Source organism: Artemia franciscana, chromosome 12 (genome assembly GCF_032884065.1).
Source record: "Artemia franciscana chromosome 12, ASM3288406v1, whole genome shotgun sequence".
Classification (NCBI taxonomy): domain Eukaryota; kingdom Metazoa; phylum Arthropoda; class Branchiopoda; order Anostraca; family Artemiidae; genus Artemia; species Artemia franciscana.
Window position 1 is genome coordinate 15,785,434 of NC_088874.1, and position 26,447 is coordinate 15,811,880.

Genomic DNA, 26,447 nt, shown 5'->3' on the forward strand with positions numbered 1-26,447 from the left:
AAATAACATGAGCTTTCAGCAATTAATATCATTATATATCAAATATTCAGGTTAATATTATTAGTTCTTGCCAAGATTGTTTCCAGGCACATACATTTTTATTTTAGAATAAAATATTATTTGAAATAGGGAGTTTAGAAAAACTTGAAACTTTGGCAATCAAAAACAAACAGAAATTAATTAAAAAAACTTTTCGAAAAAAAATTCAAAGAAGAGTAAACACCATATTAAAGTTAAGATCAGACGAAATAGATTTAATATTGGGTATTCCCTCCATCTCTCATTGTAAAAGACTAAAACCTACTGTGTCATTGGCACTTTACTGAAACGAATGATACCATAAATGTTTTCTTCTGTACTTATTGAAACATTGAAAATAAACATAAAAACCACAGTAAAATTAAATTTTGAACTGATGAGCTTTCAGAAATTAATATCATTATATATCGGATATTCAGTTTAAGTTTATTAGTTCTTTTCAAGACCGTTTAAGACAAATATAGTTTCGTTACAAACAAGAGTTTGGATACTGCCCCCTCCCCTACCTGTAAAAGTCTAAAGCCTACTACGTCATTGGCGCTTCACTAAAAACGGATTATATTACAATTATTTTCTTTTCGAGTTATTACAGCGTTGAGATATGAAAATGAAAATTACAGTGAAATAAAACCTTGAACTGATAGTCTTTCAACAATTAATATCATAATGTATCAAATATTCAGTTTGATTTAATTTGTACTTTCCAAAGACTGTTCCAGACACATGTAGTTTTCATTAAAGCGCCATTGACATAGTAGGATACCGAAAGTCTTGTTTGTTGTGATTTTTCTTCGTTTGAAGCTCGATTTGCATATTCAATTTTAGTTTCAGTCGTTTTAAGATTTATTTATTCATTTATAATAGTACCTATTGTATGTTTGTTCTCTATGAATGTTTGTTTAATTTCTATTCGTTTTGGGTTTCATTTCTTCTTTAATAATAATTTTTGGTCGTTTTGAGTTTGAGCTATCGTAGGTTTCTATTTCTTCTGATCTTTAGTTTAGTATGGCCTTTACTTCCTCTGAAAAAATTCTTTTTGGGAATTTTTTTTTATAATTAATCTACATAAAAAAAAGCAGTTCCAAATTCATATTGCAGCCTTATTGCACTGGGGATTTGCCTTAAAAGCATAATGAAGAGATTTTGGGTCTTTATATACCAAACCAATATAATAAAGTCAAAGATATTTACTAAGTAATAGTTAAATTTTAAATTTATTGGATCACCAGCATCGCATTAACGTGCATAAGTTACTTTTTTTTGTCGAAACAAAGTGAGTTTAATGTAGGAAACCAGCTCAAATTTGAGCTAACTTTGTACATTAGAAAGAGATGTAACACCATACCTTCTTCTCTACCCATAATATTAACTTCAATTTGAAACTAGGAAGCACAGAGCCTCTTCATTTGGACTGGAAATTCTAGTTAAATTCCTAAAAAATTTTTGTCCTACAATTTAAAGATGTAACACAAAATGATCCATGTTTGCTTCTGAACATCATTAATTATAGACGATATCACCATATAATAGTTCTCTCTTGGTCATTTTGTCCACTTTGACAAGCATCCTAGGCTATCTTTAAAGCCGAAGAGCTTCTCGTTGATTTTTGAGGAATCAAGGAATCCAACGAGGAGCTCAATCGAAGCTGAGAAGTCACGAAATCATCTCCAGCCGTAGGAAAACAAATCAAATACACACTTATTTCTAAGGAAGAGTGTTTTGAGCAATGCTAATGAGTTTACTTTTTTCTAACTAGAGGGTTATGTTCTATAAAATCCTGACCTTGGCCTTCAAAACTAATATAACTAATATACTAAATCCACAAACATAGAGGGTTTTCTCAAAAGAAAAACATGACCAAGATTCTTCAAAAATAACATGACATAATCCAGGCATATACAGGAAACTCCCACTCCCCAATCTCCATGTTTAAGAATTTGTCAACAACCTCCAATAATTGTTAATATAATTCAGAAATTTTTTTTTATACCTCGACCAGTTTTCCCTGCTCCTCCCTCGTTTCAGATTAAAGTCGTGCACCTCTGCTGATTTAGTAAATGTAGCGAACTAGTATAAACGAAACATAACACCATATAAACTCTACTCATTGTAGAGTTAAATTTCTCACTCATATCAAGAACACACCAAGCCCTAAAAGTTATGGTGATTATTAAATTTTCCCATTATCCCAACGATGTGCATGCAAATTATTTTTCTTTGTAGAAAATGTTCAGATACTGCGCAAACAGTAATCAGTGATACAACTGGTTTTTCGAAATCGATTCCTCTCAGGTTGAAGCAGCAGAAGAGCGATTTTTCAACTTAGTCAAAAACACTACCAATACAAGAGTTGAACAAAACAAAAGATATGCCAGAAGCAAAGCGTGAATAAAGAGAACCAAGGCTAAAAAAACTAGCCTGTGCAGAGGAATGTAAGAAAAGCAATAAAACCCCTTCTTAGGTCACAAAATGAAAAGCGAAAGTAAAATTTACACATTATTACACCCTCATGAAGAGAGACTACGCATTATTATCCATACTAAATTATTCCAAGTTTGACTTTCTGCAAATCAGGAGTTGGCAAGTTTTTGAAAAATACTATAAATTAAAGAGGAAAAACATACTTAAAAGACTCATCAAAAGTTGGAATGAATGGGTTATATCTGATTTTAGATACATCTCAACTAATTGTGATCAGTTCACCCCAACACACATGGGTAGGCATTTCATTCTCTTTTTTATGAATACAAGATGCCTTTCAAACAGGCAAGTACCAAGGATTTTTTCACGGAAGGGAATATACTACCCCCATTCGAAAAAGAGGGTTAATAATAATAATGATAAAAAAAAATTGATGATTTGAATAAGCGAAAATCTCTATCTCAAAATACAAGTCTGAATTTCCTGTCCCTTTTTGCACCAACTTGCTATCTATAATTTATAAAAACGTTTAAAAAGTCATGTTTTAAAGAAAAAATAAAATTATAGATTTCCTTTATTAAAATGGTAAGTTCAAAACGCAATTTTAAGCATATAACATAGCTTTAAAACGATAAAACTGGGAAGAACTTCCTGCAATTTAAGCAGAAATTGTATCAATTAATTTTTTACTAAATAGACTAAATTTATCAATTGTCAGGTGTAGGGGAATAATCGGGTCGTCAGATGTAGTATCAAGAGTATTAAAAGTATCTTGAGAATTCTGATTTCTTAATGATTTCTTATACAAGACCGCCATCTGATTTGTTATACAAGAATACCATCTACATTAATAAAATAATTTGGATATCCAAGTTTGTTTCCATAGTGATTTCCAAAACATTTGAATTGACCAAGGGCTCATTCCCAAGCAATCAAGACACGAAATAATCTTTCTTATGAACAACTTATAATCTTGCCTTTTAAAATCGTATCCCAGTAATGAGGTTTTAGGCACAAAAAGTTTATGCAGGAATGATAAGGCTTTGGGGGCACCCACAGACAAGCAGGGGGATGTATATCCCCCTGTTTATCTGCGTTTATTAATTTTAATTTGATAATTAATTTTAATTTTAATCATCTGCGTTTCAAATTAATTTATTAATTTGACATGCGTTTATTAATTGAAATTACTAATTTTAAGTTCCTTCGCCATTTTTACTGGATGATGAGTTACTTGAGCAATTTGTCACAGGAATAGTCTAATAGTTTTTGGACATTGCTAGTTGATAATCTGTCTTATCCAAACAGCTTCCTCTGGATTACTTTGACCTTGAAGTCAAAAGGAGCATCAAATAATATATTTTCCAAATGGGGTTTGCGTAAGTCATGAAATCGCAAGCACTTTCGCAAATTGCGTTCTATTTTACTTTATCAGTTGTTACACTCTTTCTTCTGGTATTTTAAAACCTGACCCCCCCCCCCACCTCTCAACCTGATTTCTATATAATCCAATTCTTACAACAGTTAAAGTAGGCTAATCCCTAAAATAAGCAAACATTAGCGTAACAATTAGCAAAATCAATAGTTGCCTTGTCTTCAGCTTTGGTTTAAACTCGGGAAGCCTTTCTGGGTATAGCTTCCTTCTTAGAGGCTTCAGCTCATTTGCGTGAGCAAAACCATAAATAGCTGACTGCCAAGTAGCGTAGTGGAATGATGATCCTTTTGGTGCCTGGGAACTCAAGTACACTTCAACAGAATTCAACTCTCCTTTGAAGAAAATCTAAATATTAGGTAATGTAAATATTGTAAAAACATAAGTTAAACTATTCAATAAACTATTCAACTATTCATACATAAACATAAACTATTCAATATTATTCAATATAACCAACCTTAAGACACAAAATAACACTTTTGAAGGAGATACAACTATTACCGATTGTTACGACCTTGAGGTTCATGTCCTATCTCCAACTTTTAGGCCTTTTTGATGGCTTTGATGTTCAGAAAAAGGCAAAATTTTTGCTAAAATTCTGTTATGTCTACTTACCATATTAAATTTAAAATTTGGCATTTTCTCTAAAAGTTTTAACTGTGTCTCTGAGCTATAGCTCTAAAAAAATAGCGATAAACTGATGTGAAACCTTTTGTCTAAGAGACCTTTAGACAAAAAAACATTTTATTTGGCCTGAGTTTAATTGCTAATCAAATTTCTTCAATATCTTAAACCAAAAAAAAATAATAAAATAAAAACTCAAAATGACAGCCAAAACTTCCAACCAATGACAGCCAAAAATTTAATTTGGCTATTATTGCGTAAGAGTACAAGAATATTATTTCAAATCTCCGAATTCTGGGATGCCATAATCTATCAGAGCATAACAACGTTTGGCAATGGAACAAGCAGTTGCTCTATTACTAGATTTAAAGGATTCCTTAGATACGAAACACGTGTAACTGGTACCTTTTATGGCGTGAAAAACATGTAATTCTCCAAACCATTATTTTCACTAAGTTACAAAATTCAGGTGTAAGAGCGAAATATCTGACTGAGATTCCAGTGATCTTCAATCACTGGAATTTTAAATCATTTGAAATTCTGCAATTTCTTCTTTTTCTTCCATCGTGGGCAAGAATCATTTCTGAATAATTTTTGTGTTTCTGACATAGTTTTAAATTTAAGTAAACAGCATGGGAAAATTTCAGGTACAACTTGTACACTTTTATCCTGTCACCATTTTTCTACTAGATTTTTTCGTTGATTATGCATTTTTTTTTTTTTATTGTTACTTCACAATTTACTTTCTTTTGTATGTGCGGGTCATAAATAAACAATAGTTTAACAAAAGAGAGTAATATAATTTGGTTCACTACATCAGTTATTTACCTTCAAATTTCTTGCTTAAATAGACCACACCCATATCAGCAGGAATTGAATCAAATCCACATGCTCCAACGACATAAATCTCCTTTTCTTTTGCAAGCGCATTATACTCAAGCTGCATTCTTTCAAGATACTACAAAAAAAGAAGACCCTATTCAATAATAAATATATAAGGAAAACACCAACAGTTTTGAGCAATCTACTTCAAAAATGTTTTCCGTTCAAAAAGATGATCATTATTATTCACAAGCAAACATTGAGAACTTTGCTCAAAAACCCTATATTGTTTAGTATACTATTATATTTTGCAGGAAACAAAATTCATTACTTTCTGAAAATACCTCCATATAGAGAATTCCCCCGTTTTTTATGGGTTTAATTTTGATGAGTTGCGATTGATTTAATTAAAAATTACAAAACAGCCTTGAAAATAAACGAATTATGAAAACATTTTATGCTCCATCATCTATTTTTTTTAATCTTATTGTCTATATTACTGAGGGTACTTTCAAGCCAACCAGCTACATCATCTCCAATGCTCTTGAAAAAATGGATTCCAGACACTCTAGATTTTTATGTCTTGTAGTCACAATTTGATTTAGGATAAATATGTCTTGCTTGACAAAAAATGTGTCCAGAAATCACCCACCCCCTGGCCTAAGATTGTTTCCTCCTCTTAAAGAATTTGAAAAACAATCCTTTTATTTAATTCTGTAGATAAAAAAATGTTTTCTAAGGAATAAAATACATAATTCTGAATTTTAAAGCAATTTCAATTTCCGATTGAGATACTCATTTTGTGAGCTAAACAATTTTGGGCTTGATTTATTCGGGTAAGTTGTTCAAAACTTTAATAAATTATTATTATCACATGTAAATTAGATTCCACTTTTGAAATCTACCTGTAATATTTGAAAAATTAGTACGTAACAGGATAGAGTTTACGAAAATACGGAGTGCTGCGTTCGGACCCATGAAGAAATACAAGGTATTTCAGTACTATTTCTGAGGTCAAACAGGGATGTGTCCTCTTCCTTCTGTCTTATGTCCTTGTTATCCATTATGCGCTCCGAGATTGCATAGGGTTTGGGATCCAAATATGCGATAATAAACAACTAGCAGATCTGGATTTCGCCGACGACATCACCCTGATTGAGGCAAACAATTAAGGCTCCAGGAGCTTCTCGATGTCATACGAGAGAAAGCAAGTCTTTTGGGACTTAAGATTAGTTCCGACAATGCAAAAAGCATGACAACGAGCGACTCACCACTTGGCATAAAGTGCGGGGACAATTCAGTAGAGCAGGTAGTGGAAAAAGATACCTCGGAAGTAGTGTCGAACGAACTGGATCAAGCAAAAAGGAGGTAGTCTAGGATGTAATAAGCCAGTAGAGCTTTTAATCGACTGAAGCAATTTTGGCAATTGAAAAAGTACTCCCTGAAACTGAGCCTGTTCAACAGTAACGTCCTCTCTACCCTCCTCTATAGCTGTGAATGCTGGAAACTGAATCAACAACAAGAAAAGAGGATTCTCGCTTTCAAGAACAACTGTCTTCAAAGGATACTGAATATTAACTGGAGGGACCACATAACTAACCAAACAGTTCGCTCTATCACACATCAGCTCCTGGTAACAGATGTTATACACCAACGAAGATGGCGCTACTTGGGATACACTTCGTTGTACATACCAGCAGGAAGTGAAGTTTATCAATTCGACAGTCCAACCCCAATGGGATAACGTCTGGGCAGCAGCACATATGAGGGATGATTGGTGGCTCTTTCTGGATCCCCTGGGTGCCTCTTGCAGCACAAGAAGACAGTAATTCTATTTAATGAAACAGAATATGCTCCATTGGTCTTCGAAATCAAAGTTTTCCTCGGATGCTTGTTTTAGTCTATTGTGTCTGGTCATGCAAAACAAAATCGTTTATGATTTTGAAGTTGCAGTATATATTTGAAGATTGAAAAAAAAAACATTTAAAGGATAGAAGGTTTTTTATATCCAATAAATGTTTAGCTTAATTCTCTAGGGAATGAATTTGAGCAGAACAGACTAAAACAAGCATATGTCCATCTTTTCCGTCCATTAAAGGATTGGTTTGATTCTAAAGAGAATAAATTAGGGGACAATAGAATAAAACAAGCATCCAAGGGAAACTTTGATTCGGAAGACCAATGGAGCATACTCAGTTTCATTAAATGCAATTATTCTTCTCAATTCATTCCTTGAGCTTCAAGCTTCCAGTTGACATACTTTATTTTAATAGATGACATTTACATCAGATACTTTCTTTTCTGTGTTACCCCTTAATTATTCAAAAAATTACGTGTTGATTTCAAAAACTGGAATCCAAATTAATCGCAGGATAATTTATTAAAAGTTTTTATAAACAATTTACCTGAACACATCAAGCTCAAAATTGTTTAACTCTCAAAGCAAATATCTAAACAGAAAATTGCTTTAAAAATGAAAAGCATACGAAAAGTCCTTAGAAAATAAAAAAAAATAAGATTCCAGAAAAAAAATAACAAATTTTGCCTAAGCAAATATTACTCTTTTTCCCAGGGCTAAACCTGTGTACAGAAGTGGCATTAACATCGTTAACATTGCCTAGTTGTTATTTATCTTTCTTTGCATTATTTTTTTTTATTTCAGTTCAAATTATCTGAACTCATCTTTACAGTGACAGAACTGGAAATGGATAAGTAAGAAATATACTTATTTTTGTTTAATGTTTTTGGTTACCCATGCTTAGCAATATTTAGGAGGCTCTATTATTTATAAAGAGTCGGCAGATTATTCAGAAAAGGAATTTAGGCAAGATAGTGCCTTTTTATAAAAGAGTTTTAGACCTAATAAATAATGGACAAAACCAGCAAGAAATGGCAAGCATAGGAGAACATATACGCTAATTTTCAACATAGGGTATAGCATAATTGACATCAATCAAGGCACACAAAGAAAATTTTTTATCTGCATAGTCTCATGTCCTATGGAACATAGCATGTGCTAAAACAGGGCAATGTATGTGAATGGAGAGCCAACTATGTGTCTAATGTAACTACAGTTATATCTGCTACTGTTAAATTCTGGTGTTCCTTGCCAAAAATATGATTGGCTTCAGCTTAATATTATTAAAATCGAAAACATTGGTATGGAATAAAAAAGTCTATGTTGCCAGGAATTACTATTATAAATGACTCTCCAGAAATCCACTCAAATGTGGGGAGTAGAAGAGAGCCCTCTTCCTAAAGTGAGAAGGCCCCCGCCCCCAGAAAAAAAATGAAAAAAGGAAGGATGCAGTCTTTGGTGCCATTTTTACATACAATTTTTAGAACAATGCAATCATGTTCTATCTCTAGAATGATTAAAAACAGACCTGATTTTGGTATTATTTGATAAATAGGAATCACCTGATTGAGATGATATCCTTTATTTGAAAATGTCTGTCCAAATTTTTGTTGTATAGTTTCTGATCATATTTCGTTTTTAAGAAAGAGCTCAAAAGTATAAATTTAGATTTTTTTTTTCTACGAAAGAGGAAATTAGGTCTATTACACTCCTTTAAAAAGAAAGCCTTTCAATTTTGAGTTTTTGGTTTTGAACCAACTAGATATCACAAACGATTTTGTTTTGCAGAGACAGTATATAGTAAAAAAAGAACAAAAAAAAAGAATCTTGGAGATTATTTTCTTTTATTGCAACTAATATCAATTACAAAAAAAGCAAAAATTCTTTATATTTCTCCTGTTATATAACCCTGAAAACTTAAATATACACATTCAAATATATTCCTATCTTCAAGACTTCTCACATAATATCTTCAAAAGGAGGGGGGATCAGATTGAAAAAACCTGTTTGCCAGAAAAGCCTTAAATTTTTCACATTTGAACATTTTTGGTCTTCCAGGAAAGTGGGATGGGGCCCTAAAGCCCCTTCATATACCTTCTGATCAGTTCAAAACAACCAGGCCCAAACTAATTAGTGAAGCTTGGCCTTACAGGCTACACAACTTCAGGTGCTTTTACTTAGTGTTTCTCTTATTTACAAAGTTAGCCTATTTTGGGTTTTCAAAGAATCAAATATTTTAAACATTAAAAAGCATGGAATCTAGAGTAAAAATTCTATAAACTATTTAACGGCTAGAAAACTAAACAACACAAAAAACTAACCTGAGGCTCTCCACTTATATCAATATGATGACATGCATGTTTAACACAAGCATTAACAACTGGTTCCCCAAAGAACCTGTATGGTCCAACACAATTTATGACCAATTTTGATTGTCTTGCCATCTCCTCAAGAGATTCTGTGTTTTTAACATCAGCAACAATGTAACCGCACTTGGCAGCAGTTCCTTAAGTAAAATAACAACAGTGAGAAAGATTTCAAAACAAGATGGCATTGGTTGAAGAAGATATGACATCATGGTGCAATCTGTACCTAAATAATAAAGGTTCACATAGGCAAAATTAATTATTAGCACATAAATCTCTACTAAAATATATGCTATCTTGTTTATGTAAATAATGGGAGTTGATTGTGTGTACTAAATGGCCAACTAGTTTTGTTTATAAATATGTTCTAAAAATTTGTTTTATTTATTTTGCCTTTCTTTTTGTTCTTTATCTTCTCATTTAATTTTGTTTATAAGGGAAAACATGCTTTTCTCATATTCATTAAGCTGGAATTGTCTGTAACTCAGGCTAAGAGGTAGAGAGAAATAACTAAAGTCTACTACCAGGCGAAGGATAAAGGAAACTCAATGCAATTTCAAGATGGCCTTCCAATCCCAGGAGAATTTTTCTTAGTATGACAGATGGCAAGTCACACCATACAAACTTACCAAGCAGTTTTCATACCCACTAAGTGCTTCATGCATTTCTGATTTGAGTCCCAGCTGCCAATAATGTAATGCTTGCATCCATAGCTACATATGTATTATACATTTCTGAATACACATCAGAATTTAATGCTTCTGACAGGTATAGAATCCTGACTGCAATAGTTGATTGTTAGCTCCTTCCTGTAAGGCAAATAATAATTGCCTAAACCATCACTGTTGATATACCAACCTGTTGGCACAAAATAATTCTTGAAAAGGTTATATTGAATGGCATTGTAAAGTCAGGGCTGCAGCAGGGTTACTAAATCCTTCAAATTGAGTGGTATAAGTAACTCCTACACACAGATTTTTGCTGCCTGTCAATGTCTGCCACTGTATAGAGCCCACTTCCTCCTGACCAGGGTGAGTTCTCCAAGTGTTTACACCTTGCTCCTCTTCTGCACAAGCTGCTCAGAATTGTGCAAACTGTGGTTAAAATCTTGTATTGTCGAGTTTTTGCTACAATACTGTTTTGCTACAGTCCAATGCAAAAAATGATGAGCACCACTGTGAATTTGGCTTTGTGTGCTTAAATAAGGCACTAAAGGTGAAAGGTTCTCTGTTAAATGAGATTTTGAAATAATTTTTTTGGAAGAGCACTCACTGGCCAAAGTTTATGTTGGCACATTATTGCTTAAATGCCTTCCTAGACCTTAATTTAAGCCAATTGTTCATTCTTGAAGGTTTTACCAGGCTAAACAATTTTTTGGTGTCCAAAATGTTGATAAGTTTTGATGTTATCCAAGGTTTTTGATAATAGTATAGTATTCAGTAAATGTACAGTTTCACTCAATTTCTAAAAAAAATAAACAGCAATATTCTTAAATTTTCTTAACTCAAGAAAACTCTGAGGTAATGGATCTTTGGCTGACTGGGTTACTGTCTACAGGGCTCAATCTTATCAGTATTCTATGCATCAAAGTGCCTTTTTTTGGCTATTTCTCCCCCCTCCCTGAAAGATCTGATAATGTTACCTATTATTTTTTTTTCAATTCTCAATTTAGTGATCTTCTTTTATGAGAGCAACAGCTATTCCAAACACTTTCTATAACCAATAGCTTTCTTTAACTAGATAACTAATATGTAGCCCATGATCAACACAGCTGTGATTTTATGCAAAGAAAGCAGTTTTTGCATAATTTTAATCAGATTTGATCTAGTTTTACTGCAACTTCATGGACCACAAAAGTCCAATGGATTCATTGGAATAATCCAACTGAGCCGCTGAAAACCATATCTACTAAAACCAATTATGTTTGTTTTTTTTTTGCAAAATTTCAACTTTCTAATGTTAGCATTTCAGCTTTGACAGATTGAAGGAACTATTTTTTATGAGAATTTAAACTTTTTTGGTAAGTCTGCTTTGCATGAGGATTTTGGATCAGTAAAAAGGCTTCAAACAGAGCTACTGAATAATTTTTTTGCCAAACGGAATCTTATTACCCAGCACTTGACAGGATTTTCTACTTTGTTGCACATGTCTAGCAAATGTCCAACAATACAATGCTTCATTTTGCACAGCATAGGTGGATGCACATTGAGCCTATGCATATGCTATTGTGTAGATGAAAGAGCTCCTCCCAGTACTTCTTGTGCTACACATAAATGGAGGTTATTTTCTGGACAACCATCATACATTTCAATTTTTATTAGAGTTGGCTTGCAATATTAAAAATTCTTGTTTCTTTGAAATACAAGTATCACTAATATCAGGAGTTGATTTCAAGAATTTTGTGATGCCTGGTTGTCTTGATGTGAAAAATAACCATTCAAGAGTGCAAAGTTCCAACTGGGCTCCTGAAATACAGCCAGTAAAAAATTTTGCATTAGAAAAAGTTGTATTTACCAACTTTAATTGCAGTTAGTTCAGGTTTGGAAGTACAAAGTTCTCTTTTTTTTGAAAAATATGCCACACCAAAAGCAAAATTACTTCCTATTTGTCATACAAATTTTCATTAGATCTGGTTAGAGCATATGTGAGAAGATTTTACAGACACAACAGAAAGTTAAGCAACCAATGAAAAGTGCAGGGCAACTGTTTCAAAGGAAACCAGGCAATCCAATTAGCTGATTCATTTACCATCTTGTCCATAAAATACCAGATAGAAATGTGGCTTTATGTAAAAATTTCATACACCATAATGCAAATAGATTTCTTTTCAATTACTGAAGTTTTACAACATTGTCTGCACATTAAATATGACCCTTTCTAATGGCTATCCCTATATACTGAACAGGTACAAAATATTTCCTTTTGTTATAAAATATGGTCATAATGATTATTGTGAGTCAAAGTTTTTAAACTGTCAGCAATCTAGGCCAAAGATTCAATATTTATTTTAGAAGCTATTGATCTATGGTTTAGACTTTATTGAAATTAATTTGCATGCCAATTATATTGGAAAGTTTTGTGGCTTGTGTTAACCCCCCAGACCCCCCTGCACAAAATTTCCCCTGGAGAAAATCCCTGTTGAAAAATACCACCCCCATGTAGCTGGTTGGTCTCTAATCCACTTGGACTTAAAAAAAAGGACTACAACTCTCAATTACTGATCTAACAAGCATATGCCAAGTTTCTGCAACTATGAGGTTGAAGAAGGGGCAGTTTTGGGCATTTTGGGGTTTAATTTTACTTTTTATTTTTGTAATAACAGTCTAAACTAGAAATATTCCCAGAAATCATAAGGGAGTACATATTAATTTCAAATTTTGATTTGTTTTTAAAATTTTTGTTTATACCCCCCCCCCCTCCTAAAAAAACGGTAAAATTCTAGTTAATTGACTTCTTGCTATCTCAGAAAGGGTTTTGGTTAAACAAACAAAACTTTCAGGGATGAATCTACAGACTAAAGTATGTCTTGGGAAGGTATTTTGAAGCAACTACCTCTACTCCTTCTCCCTTTAGAGGGCCCTGACCTTTGATGACCTTTAAAAATATGTGTGTTGTAAAAGTGAAACCTTGCAAAATAGATTTTCTGCTTAATTGAAGTATAACAAAATTGTTTTCAGCTTCATAACTTTGCTCAATTCCATTTTATAAGGTTTTAAATATATGCAAATACATCTCCTAAATTTTGAAAAAAACATTGATATGGCTTAAAATTCTACTCAAATAACAGGAAATGCATTTTTAGAACTAAAGGCAGAGAAAAAGCAACTAGTTACTGAAAATTAAGGTAAAATATTTTTTTGACAAAATTTGAATAGGCATAGACCTGTCTTGTAGGCAAATTTCAGGGCCCTCTAGAGGGAGAAGGAGTAGAGGTGGGTACTTTAAAATACCTTCCCAGGACATAGGCCTACTTTAGCCTGAAGACCCATCCCTGAAAGTTTCATTTCCCAATGGGAAAATACCCATTGGTTGACTTTTTGCAGGCTTAAGAACAATTCTTAAAACACAATGGCTGTTTAATCAGACTAGGCTAATTAGTTTCCTTTAATTCTTTTTAAAAAAAATTGCCACCACCCATAAAAAACTTGTAGAATCTGACAATGCTTTCATCTGCAAAAACTTAAGCAATAAGAATTTGTTGATCCCCAAAGCTAGAAATGATAATTACCCTACATGAATCAAGTGCTTGCTGAAAGCCAGTTCTCTGACTCTGGCCTAAAGTGTTTGGAGAGCATTCAAAGGGGAATCACGCCTGTTTCTTTCTATTCTAAGTAGGTTGGTCTTACAAAATGGATTTACTCTAATATTAAAAATCTATTCAACAGACAAAAAGATCATCTAGGCCTAACCTGTTTCATGTTCAATGTCCTTGACAACTTTTTCCAGCTTCTCTTTATTCCTACCACCAACAGCAATACTATACTTCTTCAATGCTCCCGATTTGACAGCTTCAAGGAAAACAAATTTTCCAGTGAAGCCTGTGGCACCAAATATAGTTATGTCAAATATTTTCTCCACAGCCATGTTAACAAATATTCAAACATTTGCGCAAAACTAACAGCGTTGACACAATAAAATAACTTCTACGGATGACCCAATTAAAAGGTTTCTAGCAAGTAGCAATGTCCCTGAAGCTCATATATATATATATATATATATATATATATATATATATATATATATATATATATATATATATATATATATATATATGAAAAGATAAATCACCAATGCAAGAGCACAAACACATAAAAAAAAAGAGAGACAGAAGGAGAAAAGGAAGACTGTTTTTCTAAATTAGTGACTCATATAGACCAGCACTTGAATGAAGCCTTAACCCTACTCATCCATACAATCAAATAGGTCAAACAGCATAGCCATATATATATATATACATATATATATATATATATATATATATATATATATATATATATATATATATGAGCTTCATGGAAATTGCTAGAAACCTCTTTTTTGGCCGACGGCGTGCAGCCCAAGGAAAATCGACGGCGCGCAACCGTTTTCCCTATTAATCAGCTACTCATCGCCGAAAAAAACCCTTATTAGGAATTTCTTATTAGGAAGGAGTTTCAAATATGGTCAAAAGACACCGACTGAAATATTGTTCAATACATATTGTTCAAATCTGAATGAAAAGACGGGTCTGTTGGAGCTATTTAGCATTATGGCGGAACATACACAATGACACATTTAAATTCGAGAAAAACCCGACAAAAGCAACAAAACTCAATAGCCTACGCGATCAAGAGTCCTTTTAATGACTTTTTAATCAGTTCAATAAACGACTATCTTGCTGTTCAATAAACAGTAGCGTTTTTTCCCTTCATGTCTGTTTTTTCATGATACCTGTCATTGTACTCAAATAGACCCACTAATACTAGTATCATACCTTTAAAACCAGTGTGAAGCAGCTTTTATTTATCGTGTGCAGCAGAACACAGAAGAATCTAAACATTCAGTTGGAGTGGGGGAAGAGGAAGAAAAAACATCCTGTTCTTGAAAATAACTTTATAGTATTTAAATTATACACAGTTTTGAAGTTTTAAATAGGACAAAATCGGAACAATGTAAGCCACAAAAAATGTAAAAGCAAGTGGATGCTGCCTTCTAACTCCAATTTAACAGGCCAATTGCAGTGGACGGGAGGAGCAGCACCCAAACTTTTTAAGGTTACGTAAATTTTGGAACAGCGTCCAAAATTGTACTAAATCCGAGAAAAAAAGTTTTATGTACATCCAACTCTGATAATGTCTGAAATTTTAACTCAATTTCGATTACATTTTAAAGATTCAGCATAGAAGGTCTAAAATTTAGTAGTACGATGTATAAATTCTACGAAAGAAATTATGTCGTGAAATATCCAGGTATTAAATATAGCTAAAGCCGAATCAAGATCTAAAATCGTAAATTTGAAAAAAACTTGACGATTTGGCTGAATTTGGTGCAACAATTATATCTTATTTGTTTCTTTGTTCTGAAATACAAGTGAATTTTCTGGAACATATATAACAAATTGCGACATTCAGCAACTTAGAATTTTAGTTGTTTCGCCAAATGGGCTAAATTTAAACTTAGAAAGTAAAATCGGTTGGTGACCTAAAACAAGTTACCCGCTTACCAAATTTACTGTTTTTCCATCGGTTTAACCTATTTAGTTTTTCCTCTTTTTTCGCTAAATTTGAACTATGAGCAATAAATGAAATAAGCAGAATATTGGGTTAGTTGTAAAAATTCAAGAGTTCTATCTGTTCTTTTTCTTATTATTGGTCATAGAACTAATTATTTGTTTGGATTTGTTTCTTTGTTTTAAAATATATATCTTCAGAAACTTGTTTAAAGAAAATACATAATGTGTGCCTTTTTTCATGAATATCCTGATAGAAATAGAATAAAGAATAAATACTAGATTTTCACTAGTTTTCAAATGACTTCACTCGTGTTCAATGGGCTTATTGCAATCTAATTTTTGGCGTTCAATAGCCAATAGCAATAATTGAACAATCTAAATTGTATTTTAGAGCTCACTAAGCGACGATTTGTCCTTTTTTTTAGAGAATTCTTGAGATATTTACCTACTGGCATAAGCTAACAACACTTTTAGTTAGTTTTAAAGACTCTGAGTATGCAAGGTTTTTTTTTCACTAAATTATTTGACATTATTTTCAACAGTATTTAATTTTATGGAAATTATTTGATGTTTGAAGTGCAGTCAATAGAATATAATAATTGGGTTTATTCAATAAGCTATTGCAATCAATTGCAATAGGCTCTGTTGAACTTCCGTTACAAGTCAAAGACAAAATCTGACGTTAATATTACTTTGGATCTGACAAAAATTCTTTTTTTCCTTGTCTTTATTGACCTGTCGTATGAAGAACCTTGGATACAAAATCATAAGTTTTACTGTTTTGGCTAATGAAAACAAAAGCATCTAGACAGTGTGTCCCTAGCATATGAGGATTCATTTAATAATTCGTGTTGAGAAGGTAACAAGGTAAATAATAGAGAACAACTTTTCTGATATGAAAGACATATCAAGAAAGCCTTCAACTCTGCAGAGATACATTTACCGCATAAAATGAAAACTAAAAACAAAAGAAGAACAAAGAAAGAAAACAACAGTCGAAAGAATAAATCATTAGAACCAAGGAAAAAATAAAACAGAAACCTAAATTTAATTTAGGTGTCGCAATTTGTTTCTAAGCATAAAAACTACGATGCATTAGTGAATTGTTTTCATTTATCCCATGATAAATCACATAGTTCATTTTGTTCAATAAAATATATTTTGTTAAATATCGGGTGCACCACTGTTCACCTTGGATCTACAAAAATGCAAACGATAAAAAAGAAAGAAAAAAAAAATTATAAATGGGTCAGTAATACACAGATATCACTAAGAAAAAAAACGAATACCTTACAGTAACACCCTTTTCACACAATCCCCGACACTTTTTAGAATATTACCATTTAATATGGTCTGGGAAAACTTTTTAACTGGAACTCGTAACGTAAGCATCACCAGAGGTACAAACGAAATGACGGTAGTATAAATATGACTGGGAAAAATAAAAGCTACATCTTTCTATGTGCGATCTAGTCAATGAAAGGGTTGATGAGGACATTCAGGTTTTTAAGCAAAAGATAAATCTGACCTTTTGCTTCAGGGAGCAAATGTTTTCGATTAATACAATCAGTATAATGCAGTTGAAACAAAATCTACAAAGAGGGAAAACCACATCAGTAGGACAAATCTCGTGTCCCTTGGATGTTCCATGGATATATAAGACAGAATGATAAGAAAAACATGCTTATAAACAAGTCGACTGTTAAAATTCAAAACACATCTGTGCGGAGAACGCTTTTTGAACAGCCATGTTTTAGCTCCCGAATTTCTCGATCCAGTTCACGGCAAGATAATAGGCTTTAAACCTATTGTAATGACATGAAAATTCTTTTGTTATAACAATGAGGATGAAGAGGGTAATATTAGGCATCAGAGAAAATTGACCAAGGGGTTAGCCTGATTTACTAAAACATGGTCTAGTGTGTTTTCACATAGTTTTCGTAGAGCGTGTTTTTGCAGCTGGAAAATTTCTAAGAATAAAAAGGTTCGGATATTAAATACGAAGGTCTTAGCATCGACCAAACAGGGCTTAGACACATAGGGAAATCAAAAGATTGAAGAGGATATGCTAGATGTTTTCAGAAAAATTGTTTAGAAATTACATTAAGAACTGTAATAATAAACTCTAATAACTGTAAAAGAATAGTTTGTGTTAGAACAAAGAGTTGTTAATAGCTCGTGCTCATTGTAATCATTGTCTCCAAAAATCTCATTTCATATGTTGCTAATCATTCAGGGACAGGGAGAGAATGCTATATCAGACTCACCTCCGCCGAAACCAAAGGTAGGTACCCAAGATTTAATGTTAAACTTAGAATGAATTATCATAAAAGTTTTGTATTTCTTAGATATATTATGTACAGTATTTTTGAAAAGAAAGTTTTAATGATAGACATGTTTTTTTTGCTCTATTGTTTTTATTCAATGATGATGATTAGTTTTTCTTAAATGTTTATTATTTTTCATTATTGACTGATTTTCATTATGACAGTTTTTTAGTGCTTTTAAAAAGTTTCTTATTGTTCTAATTAAGCAACCATTGTGTTGGGTCGTTCTTAAGGAGCCAGGACAGAAAGTCAAACTTTAGCTTAAAGAGGGAGGTATAGAGGAGGGGGAAAAACCCCTCACATACATAATAATTTCTGTTAGTTTTAAATTTTAATGATGCTTCTTACTTTTGATTGAAAAAAGTTTTATTTTGATATAATTTCTGATTGCTTTTAAATAATGATGGGAAACCGTCTCCTTCCATGGAAAAATACTCTACCCCAAAGAAAGATTCTCTAGACAATTTAATGCCACTGAAAATTTATCTTGGATAATTGCCCTTGATATCTCCACCTGTAAAATCGAGTCAGCAAAGAGAAAGTAAGACAAATGAAAAGAATTTCTTATTAATAACAAATGAAAAATACTATACGTAAGCAATAGACAAATTTCATAACTGAGATCTTTCCCCTAGGATTGAGGGGGGGTCATGTTATCTCCAAACGCATAGTTATTGGACCTTTCAACTATGTTGACTGAAATGACTATCGTCCAATCAAATTTTGATCGGAAAACTTTAGGAAAAAAGGGGCACGGGAGGGGTAGTAGCACTTCAACTTTTTTGGCCACTTAACGACTTTTAATTTCAGCTCAAATGATCCCTCTACCAATAATATAGGACTATTGGTTTGATACGTTCATCCCCAGAAAAAAAAAAACAAAAAAAGCAAGCAATAAACACGCGTCTGTGATCTTTCTTGTGTCACAAAATACAAAATCCCATATTTTGCAGGTAAAAGCTTGGAACCTTCACAGTAAGGGTCTCTGATATGTTGAATCCGTTGGTATGATTTTCATTAACGTTCCTTAACTTTCAAGGGGTGTTTCCACCTTTTTTTGGAAAGTAGGCAGGTTTTCTTAGGCTCGTAGCTTTTGATAGTAACACTAAACTTAATGAATCCAATATATTAAGAATCAGCATAATAAGTTCTATATTTTATGCATCTTTTGATTTCAAAACTCCCTTTTTTAGAGTATCAGTTACTATTTAGTTGTGTCACTTCTTACTTGCATTTTTTTTTTACCATGAACTGTTTGAAATGGTTAATTTAGACAATTATTTTAAAGCTTCCAGTTTTTAAAACTCAGTTGATTAATTGAGGGCTTCACAAAATAACGCATAGTGGTGAATACATTTTATATGCGCTACTAATGAGGAGGGTCACTGAATCTCTCTGTCGGTGTTTGCGGTGTGGCGAAAGTTTAAAAAAGTGTTTTTATGTGAGCCTTTTAGTGAGCCTTCAGCTAAATATAGAAGGAGGAAGGGGTGGGGGGGGTAAATTTAAGCCAAAATATTACATCGTTCCGAGGAAGATTTTTGGACTCTGTCTGTAAAGGGGTGTAACAAGGCCCTCTTACTACAGAAATGTTTTAAGTATAATATAAAAGATCAAATTCTAACGCTTACTTACACTTTAAGTTGGAGAGGTGGATGCAACGCTTTAAAAAAGATATTTCGAAAAAATATCATTGTTACTATGTAAATGATAACTCAAAAATTATTTTTGATAACCCCCTCTTCTACTCCTAAAAAAATATTTGAAGGGGTACACTTTATTTGGGATTATCATCATTACTAGTGCATTTTTACATGGATCTTAAGTCTGAATATAAAAAAATAGGGTCCTTAGGAGGAAGCGACAGCCTTTTCTGCATATAAGATAGCGTTGAACCAAACAGTTTGTAGCAATAAACTGCGAGTAAGTAGGCCTTGCAGTATAATCCAAAATTCTAAGGAAACTAAGTTTTCTATCAAAATATATTTAACAACAAAATTATTATCTATGCTGATCCTAAATGTTCAAAGCGTATTAATTTTAAAATTTACCTTGGAAAGCTATTAGTAATTAAAATATGTACAGTTTTAGAAAAAGAGGTTAGAATCACCCAAAAGAAGTGCAACCTTAGTGAACATTGGATAATGAAGTTCGACATGTATGAAAAACCTAAGGCCAGCATCTAAAAAGTACAAAATTTCTGATTTTTTCAAAGAATGAAGGTAACTCATAATTTTTTTCCGAATAATCCTATCGAAACAACAGTCATAGTTTATTGAATAAGCCTTTATTCCGATGAACGTTTAAAGATCCATTACCACTTTTAAATAACAAACCCCAATAAAACTCTCAGTTCTAGTATTTGGTCCTGTAAAATAGCAATTTTAATTAAGGTACTTAAAATTAAGATTCCTAAAATCCTTCTTTAATAAGAATAAAGTCTTTTATCCCTCCCTCCTTCGCAGAGTCAATCTAGTTAACGTCGAGGAAAGGAGAACGGCATTTTCCGTGTTTTTCGCCCATAGTGCTTTCCATAGCCCCAGGATAAAATCACTGAATTTCTATTCTCCCTCCTCCTTTAGACCTTGCCTCGCTGTTCATCTGGAAGAAACAACTTATTTTTACCCAGTAAACTCCCACAGTAAGTTATGGAAGACATTTTCCTTTACATAATCAATATGTTAAATAAGTAACCCTGTTCCTCCGCTTTCTTCCCCCTTCTTAACCATTCATTGGGTAAATTTTGATTTTACTAATTTGGGTTATTATATATTAAACCTTAGAATCAAGAAATTATTCCGTATATGCGCGCGTCTTCTTCTTAATCAATCTTCCACCCTTCACGATTCGAATTGGCTTTTCGTCCCCAAAACTTCAAGAAAATATGGTCAGATAAAACTTAAATGGAATGGAATAAAAGTATTTTTCAGAATACCTTAAGAATAGACTTACCTTAAACATTAAAATGTTCAGTTCAAATATTTTATAATTCAGCCAGTAAATGAAATACTCCCAGTCGACCTGTTAACTATATTTGTTGTACTCATAAATGCTTCTAATAAAGTAGTATAAACTTCAGCACAAAAAGCTGGGAGTTAAGGAGAGGGGAACCTCTTCCCTTATAAAATTCGAATTAGATTTTACATACTTTTAAGATTCTTTCAAATAACACTTTTCCTTCTAGGATTCAAACTTTTCTTCCTTAAATCAAAGTTTGTAAAAAAAAAAAAAGAAAAAAAAACATGCTATGGCTTTAATTTGATAATTTTCCAGGATTTATATTGGGTAGGAGTTATCTTAGATAAGAACATATTCTCCATCAACATCATCGCCTCTTTTACCTTTTTGGAAGTAAATGCATCACTGCAAGTTTGACCAGTGTGCAAAAACCTATAAGAAAATTCTTTCTTCTGACATTCAGTTTGTGCAGGAACATTTCCTCCAAGCATTTATTTCAGTCATTATAATCACCTCCATTAGGTCTTTAGAGGTAAATGTACCTGTGCAAATATGACCGATGGATAAAAATCTACTGGAAAAGCGTATTTCCACTTCCTAACTTAATTCAGTCTTTCATTATGTGCAAAGTCATATGCTTTATCAATTTTGTAAGAGATAAAAACAACATGCTTCTTAAGAGTCACTACAATCATGTGACAGCTTAGAAACAATTTTAACTTGTATGTCAAGATTGGCACCTATCGCTTAAAGTAAAAATTTCAAAAAAATACTTTACTGTTCTATGCATGAAAGTTGTGTCTCTATTTCTATCGGGGTTCTCCACACAACAAAAGATGAAAAGTCAATCGACCTTACATCCAAACCAAAAAGCCATAGGTAGCTGTGAAATGCTAGAGAAATTAGCCAACTATTTTATGACACTTTAGCATATTATTCATGGTTTATGTCGAATTATGGGGCAAAGATGTACAATGCCTAATTCACTGAATTTTAAAGGAAGGTTAATAATGTCAAGACTTACACTACCGTTTTTTTAGTACAAGCCTTACATATTTTTTCACTAATTCTAGCGGATTTGTCTACTAAAACCACTTAGCTGTAGGTAATTTAACCTCTCACATAAAATGACGGAGCAAAAAAAGATGAAAGCTAACGTGAAAAGCAATTCCGTCAAAAATTTTTATAGCAGACAAACTCAATGGAATCGAGGATTCAGAAGAAGAGGACAAAACGAGGGGTCGGAGAGGATTAAATGCCAGTAGATCGTCATTGATGTTTCAAATATGAGTATATTTTTTTTGCTTCTTGATCATTGTTGATTTTTTAAAGGATATGAACATAACAGAATATATACTAGTAACGAAGCAATTATTAGACCGCAGGGGCCAAAATAAAAACGAAGCTACAATGCTGACGAAAAACAGTGTCTTAGCCGTTTTCGACCGAAAATCTGTAAACCCTCAAAAGGGGGCTCTATTGATTGTTTTTGATAATTTTTAAATAAGGTACTGGAAAAACGGTTTATTTTTAGAGTCTAGGGTGGAGTCTATCCCTAATTGGTACCATTACCTATGACGAGCCAGATCTTAATCGACAAACGCAAAGAACTTATTCATTGATAAGCAATTGTAGTTTGCATAAAGTTTTGGATGTCGGCCGCTAAATTTTCTTATAATAGGTGTTCAAAAGCAGAAGGGAGAAAATACACGCTTTTAAATATTTTAAGACACAAATGTAATACAAAACTTCTAATCTTAACATTTTTAGCAAACAACTTATTTGAGTATCTTTTAAGTCAGCCGTGGATTTTCTTTTATGAAATAAAGAGAATGAATGAAAAAAAATAGATACACCTTTTATGCTATACCTTAAAGTTTAAAATAAGATAAAGTTTCAAGGGAAGAAAAGTTGGGTTCTAGCTTTTAGGAAGGGGAGAGCATGCGTCGACCATATTTTAAATCTTAGATTACTAATTAAGAAAATTATGAGTCATAGAGCTCATTTAATCCATAGTTTTATGGAGCATGAGCAAGAGTTTGATTCAGCTGATGGAAGAGCTTTAGCAAGGTTTTATCCTTATACGGTTTGCCGGATGAATACATTGAGGTTTAAAAGCAGATAAAGTTTCAAGGGAAGAACAGTTAGGTTTTAGCTTTTAAGAAGGGGAGAGCAAGCATCGATCATATTTTAAATCTTAGATTAATAATTAAGAAAATTATGAGTCATCAAACTTATTTAATCCACAGTTTCATAGATTATGAGCAAGTGTTTTATTCAGCTGATGTAAAAGCTTTAGCAACGGTCCCGTCCCTATACGGTATGCCAGATAAATAGGGTATACGGTAATGATTTTTGCTATGTGCGAGAATAACACTGCTACGGTTAGGTAGGAAATGAGGTTAGTAGCTGGTTTTGTACTAAATCAGGAGTTAAGCAGGGGTACTAAATCAGGAATTAAGCAGGGTTGGGATCATTTTATTGGCTTTTCCCGCAGGAAAGGAAATGGGAAAACACAGAATCAATTGGGGAAGTAAAACTCTGCTAGACTTAGATTATACTGAGGATTTGTATATCCTGGATGAAAATATTAGCAGAGTAAATTAATTTTTGGAGCTCTTAATAGTTCAAAATGCAAGAATTGGGTTGAAAATTAATGTTAAGAAGACTAAGTCGCAATGAATGGGAGTAAGTGAAGGAAAAGATGTGTTGTCGGTTAGTGAGAAGATCGATCAAGTGGACACCTTCACTTGCTTAGGTAGTATCATTAGTAAAGACAGCGGGTCCAGTGAAGATGTTAACAGCAGAAAAGCCAAGGATCAATGTGTTTTTTCATAGTTGAAAAAAGCCTAGAAGGATAGGAAGATAAGTCTGCGACCCAAGACTAGAATATTGGTAGCTACAGTGATGAAAATGATCATGGTTTCTGAAGTGTAGGCACTCCAAAAGATATTGGAGGATTTAAAAGAAGTGTCCCAGAGAAATTGCCTAAGGACTGTTTTGAGCACTGTATCCCAAACAGAATGGTATACGAAAAATAAGGTTCAATCCCACTTTCTAGGTTTGTAATGGGAGAAAGGTTGAGATGGTTAGGTCACGTTCTGCGGATGAAGAATAATAGACACTCAAAGATTATCCTTGTCGGCCAACCATCGAGGGCCAAACGAAAAGAAATTCGTCCCCAAATGAGGTGGGAGGATGTTGAAAGAAAAATCTAAGGGAAATTGGACGTCCTTGGGAGGGTGTAAAGAATGAGGCATTGAACAGATTGGGATGAAGGTGGAGCTTAAGCAGCTGCGCTGACCCCAAGTGGCTTTGTGATGCAGGGAGTTGCTAGTAGTAGTAGTAGATTTTAGCTTTTGTTTTAGAACCTTCAACAAGCTCGTTCAGTAAAAAAAAAAAAAACTATTAAGAAACGTCTATCGAGGGCGTACAAAAGCAAGTTGCAGCAGCACTAATTGAGCTCAAAGTTTCGTATTATAGCTAAGTAAGTACAAAAACGAGGTAAAAATAAAACTGTAATTAGCCCTAGAAGCATAAGTTTCGTATCCAAAAATCACTAAACAAAAAATAAATGGAAATAGGTCACAGCAGCTATCCATTATTTAGCTGCCCCTTATCCTAACATTAAATCACAAAGAAAAATAATTCCACCTCCACTGATAACACAAAAAAGCAAAAACACATCAGTAGCAAAAACATATTCGTAGTATCTCGTAGTAACAACAAAAAAGCTTGTTTCATAATCAGTTGGGCACGAACGAAACGCTAGATTATTATTTTTATGGCAGCATACGCTTCACCCGATTCAACAAAAAGTTGAATTTCATCTATTCTAGCGCAAAACTAGTTCAAATTTTACACAAATGTCTTCGAAATAAAAGAGATTGGTCCTCGCAGATCAGGTTGCATTACGTTGTGCTTTCTTTTCGACTCCCTGTGTATGATTGAGATAATTTTTTGTACTGGTGAGAGTTTATAAACCTAGGATAAGAGTCCCGGTGCATCAACGTATATATTTGTAACTGTGCCTCATCAAAAGTGTGTTTATTCGGGTTCATCATGTTACGATTCACTACTTCGCGAACACGAGAGTCGAGACTAACCTGAAAAGAAAGACGTGTTATTTTAAGCACAAATACATAGCCTGCACATTATATATACATATATATATATATATATATATATATATATATATATATATATATATATATATATATATATATATATATATATATATATATATAAATATATATATATATATATATATATAAATATATATATATATATATATATATATATATATAGATATTATATATATATATATATATATATATATATATATATATATATATATATATATATATATATATATATATATATATAAATATATATATATATATATATATATATATATATATATATATATATATATATATATATATATATATATATATGTATATATATATACATATATATATATATATATATATATATATATATATATATATATATATATATATATATATATATATATATATATATATATATATATATATATATATATATATATATATATATATATATATATATATATATATATATATATATATATATATATACATACATATACATATATACATTTTAGCTGTTGGGGTGGCGCTTCGCGCCACCCCAACACCTAGCTGATGGGGGTGCCTCGCGCCCCCCCAAGCCCCCCCGCGCGCGAAAGTCTTTACGCGCCATATTAGTTACGTGCCATTGTAGTTGTGTCCCTGTGTCCCACATGCGAATATAGATAGATATATATATTTTTTTTACCTACGTAAAACTTGCGAATATACAACATTCTTGGCTGTCCCATTGTTTGTGCATATAAATAGATTGTCAGGTTTAACGACTCTTGAACATGCAACATATAATTGTCCATGGGAAAAACAATCTGTATTCAGATCTATACCTCATTATTCTAATGATTGCCCTTGAGCTTTGTTGATGGTGATTGCTAATCGAACATTCCTTGTGTCCCCGTCGTCATTTATATATTCCCCTGTGCCCCCCGGCGTCCCTGTTGTAGTTGTTTCCCTATGTCTCGGTCGTCATTTGTGTCCCGGTGTCCCAGTCTGTAATTTCTCTTTGAGTGTCGCGGTTGTCATTTATAATCCCTGTGTCCCGGTCTGTAATTTCTCTTTGTGTCCTGGTCGTCATTTATACTCCCTGTGTCCCGGTCGTCATTTGTGTCCCGGTGCTTTGTTGATGGTGATTGCTAATCGAACATTCCTTGTGTCCCGGTCGCTTTCTCTTTGAGTGTCCCGGTCGTCATTTATATTCCCTATGTCCCGGTGTCCCGTTCGTCATTTCTGTCCCGATGTCCCGGTCTGTAATTTCG

General features: G+C 32.9%; 2 protein-coding genes across 2 annotated transcripts in view; both read right to left on the reverse strand.

The window, feature by feature from the left end:
• The window catches only part of LOC136033744 (saccharopine dehydrogenase-like oxidoreductase), an 89,833-nt gene extending 75,644 nt beyond the window's left edge, over positions 1-14,189 (reverse strand). Inside the window, exons 1-4 of the mRNA XM_065714642.1 lie at positions 13,975-14,189; positions 9,521-9,705; positions 5,348-5,477; positions 4,050-4,227 (exon numbers count right to left, since the gene is read on the reverse strand). Of these exons, the coding sequence (XP_065570714.1) occupies positions 4,050-4,227; positions 5,348-5,477; positions 9,521-9,705; positions 13,975-14,149 (668 nt within the window). The 5' untranslated portion in view covers positions 14,150-14,189. The remainder of the gene's footprint in view (positions 1-4,049; positions 4,228-5,347; positions 5,478-9,520; positions 9,706-13,974) is intronic.
• A 10,327-nt stretch (positions 14,190-24,516) lies between these two features.
• Positions 24,517-26,447, reverse strand: part of LOC136033746 (regulator of G-protein signaling 17-like) — a 163,805-nt gene continuing 161,874 nt past the window's right edge. Inside the window, exon 7 of the mRNA XM_065714644.1 lies at positions 24,517-25,164. Coding sequence (XP_065570716.1) covers positions 24,970-25,164 — 195 coding nt within the window. The 3' untranslated portion in view covers positions 24,517-24,969. The remainder of the gene's footprint in view (positions 25,165-26,447) is intronic.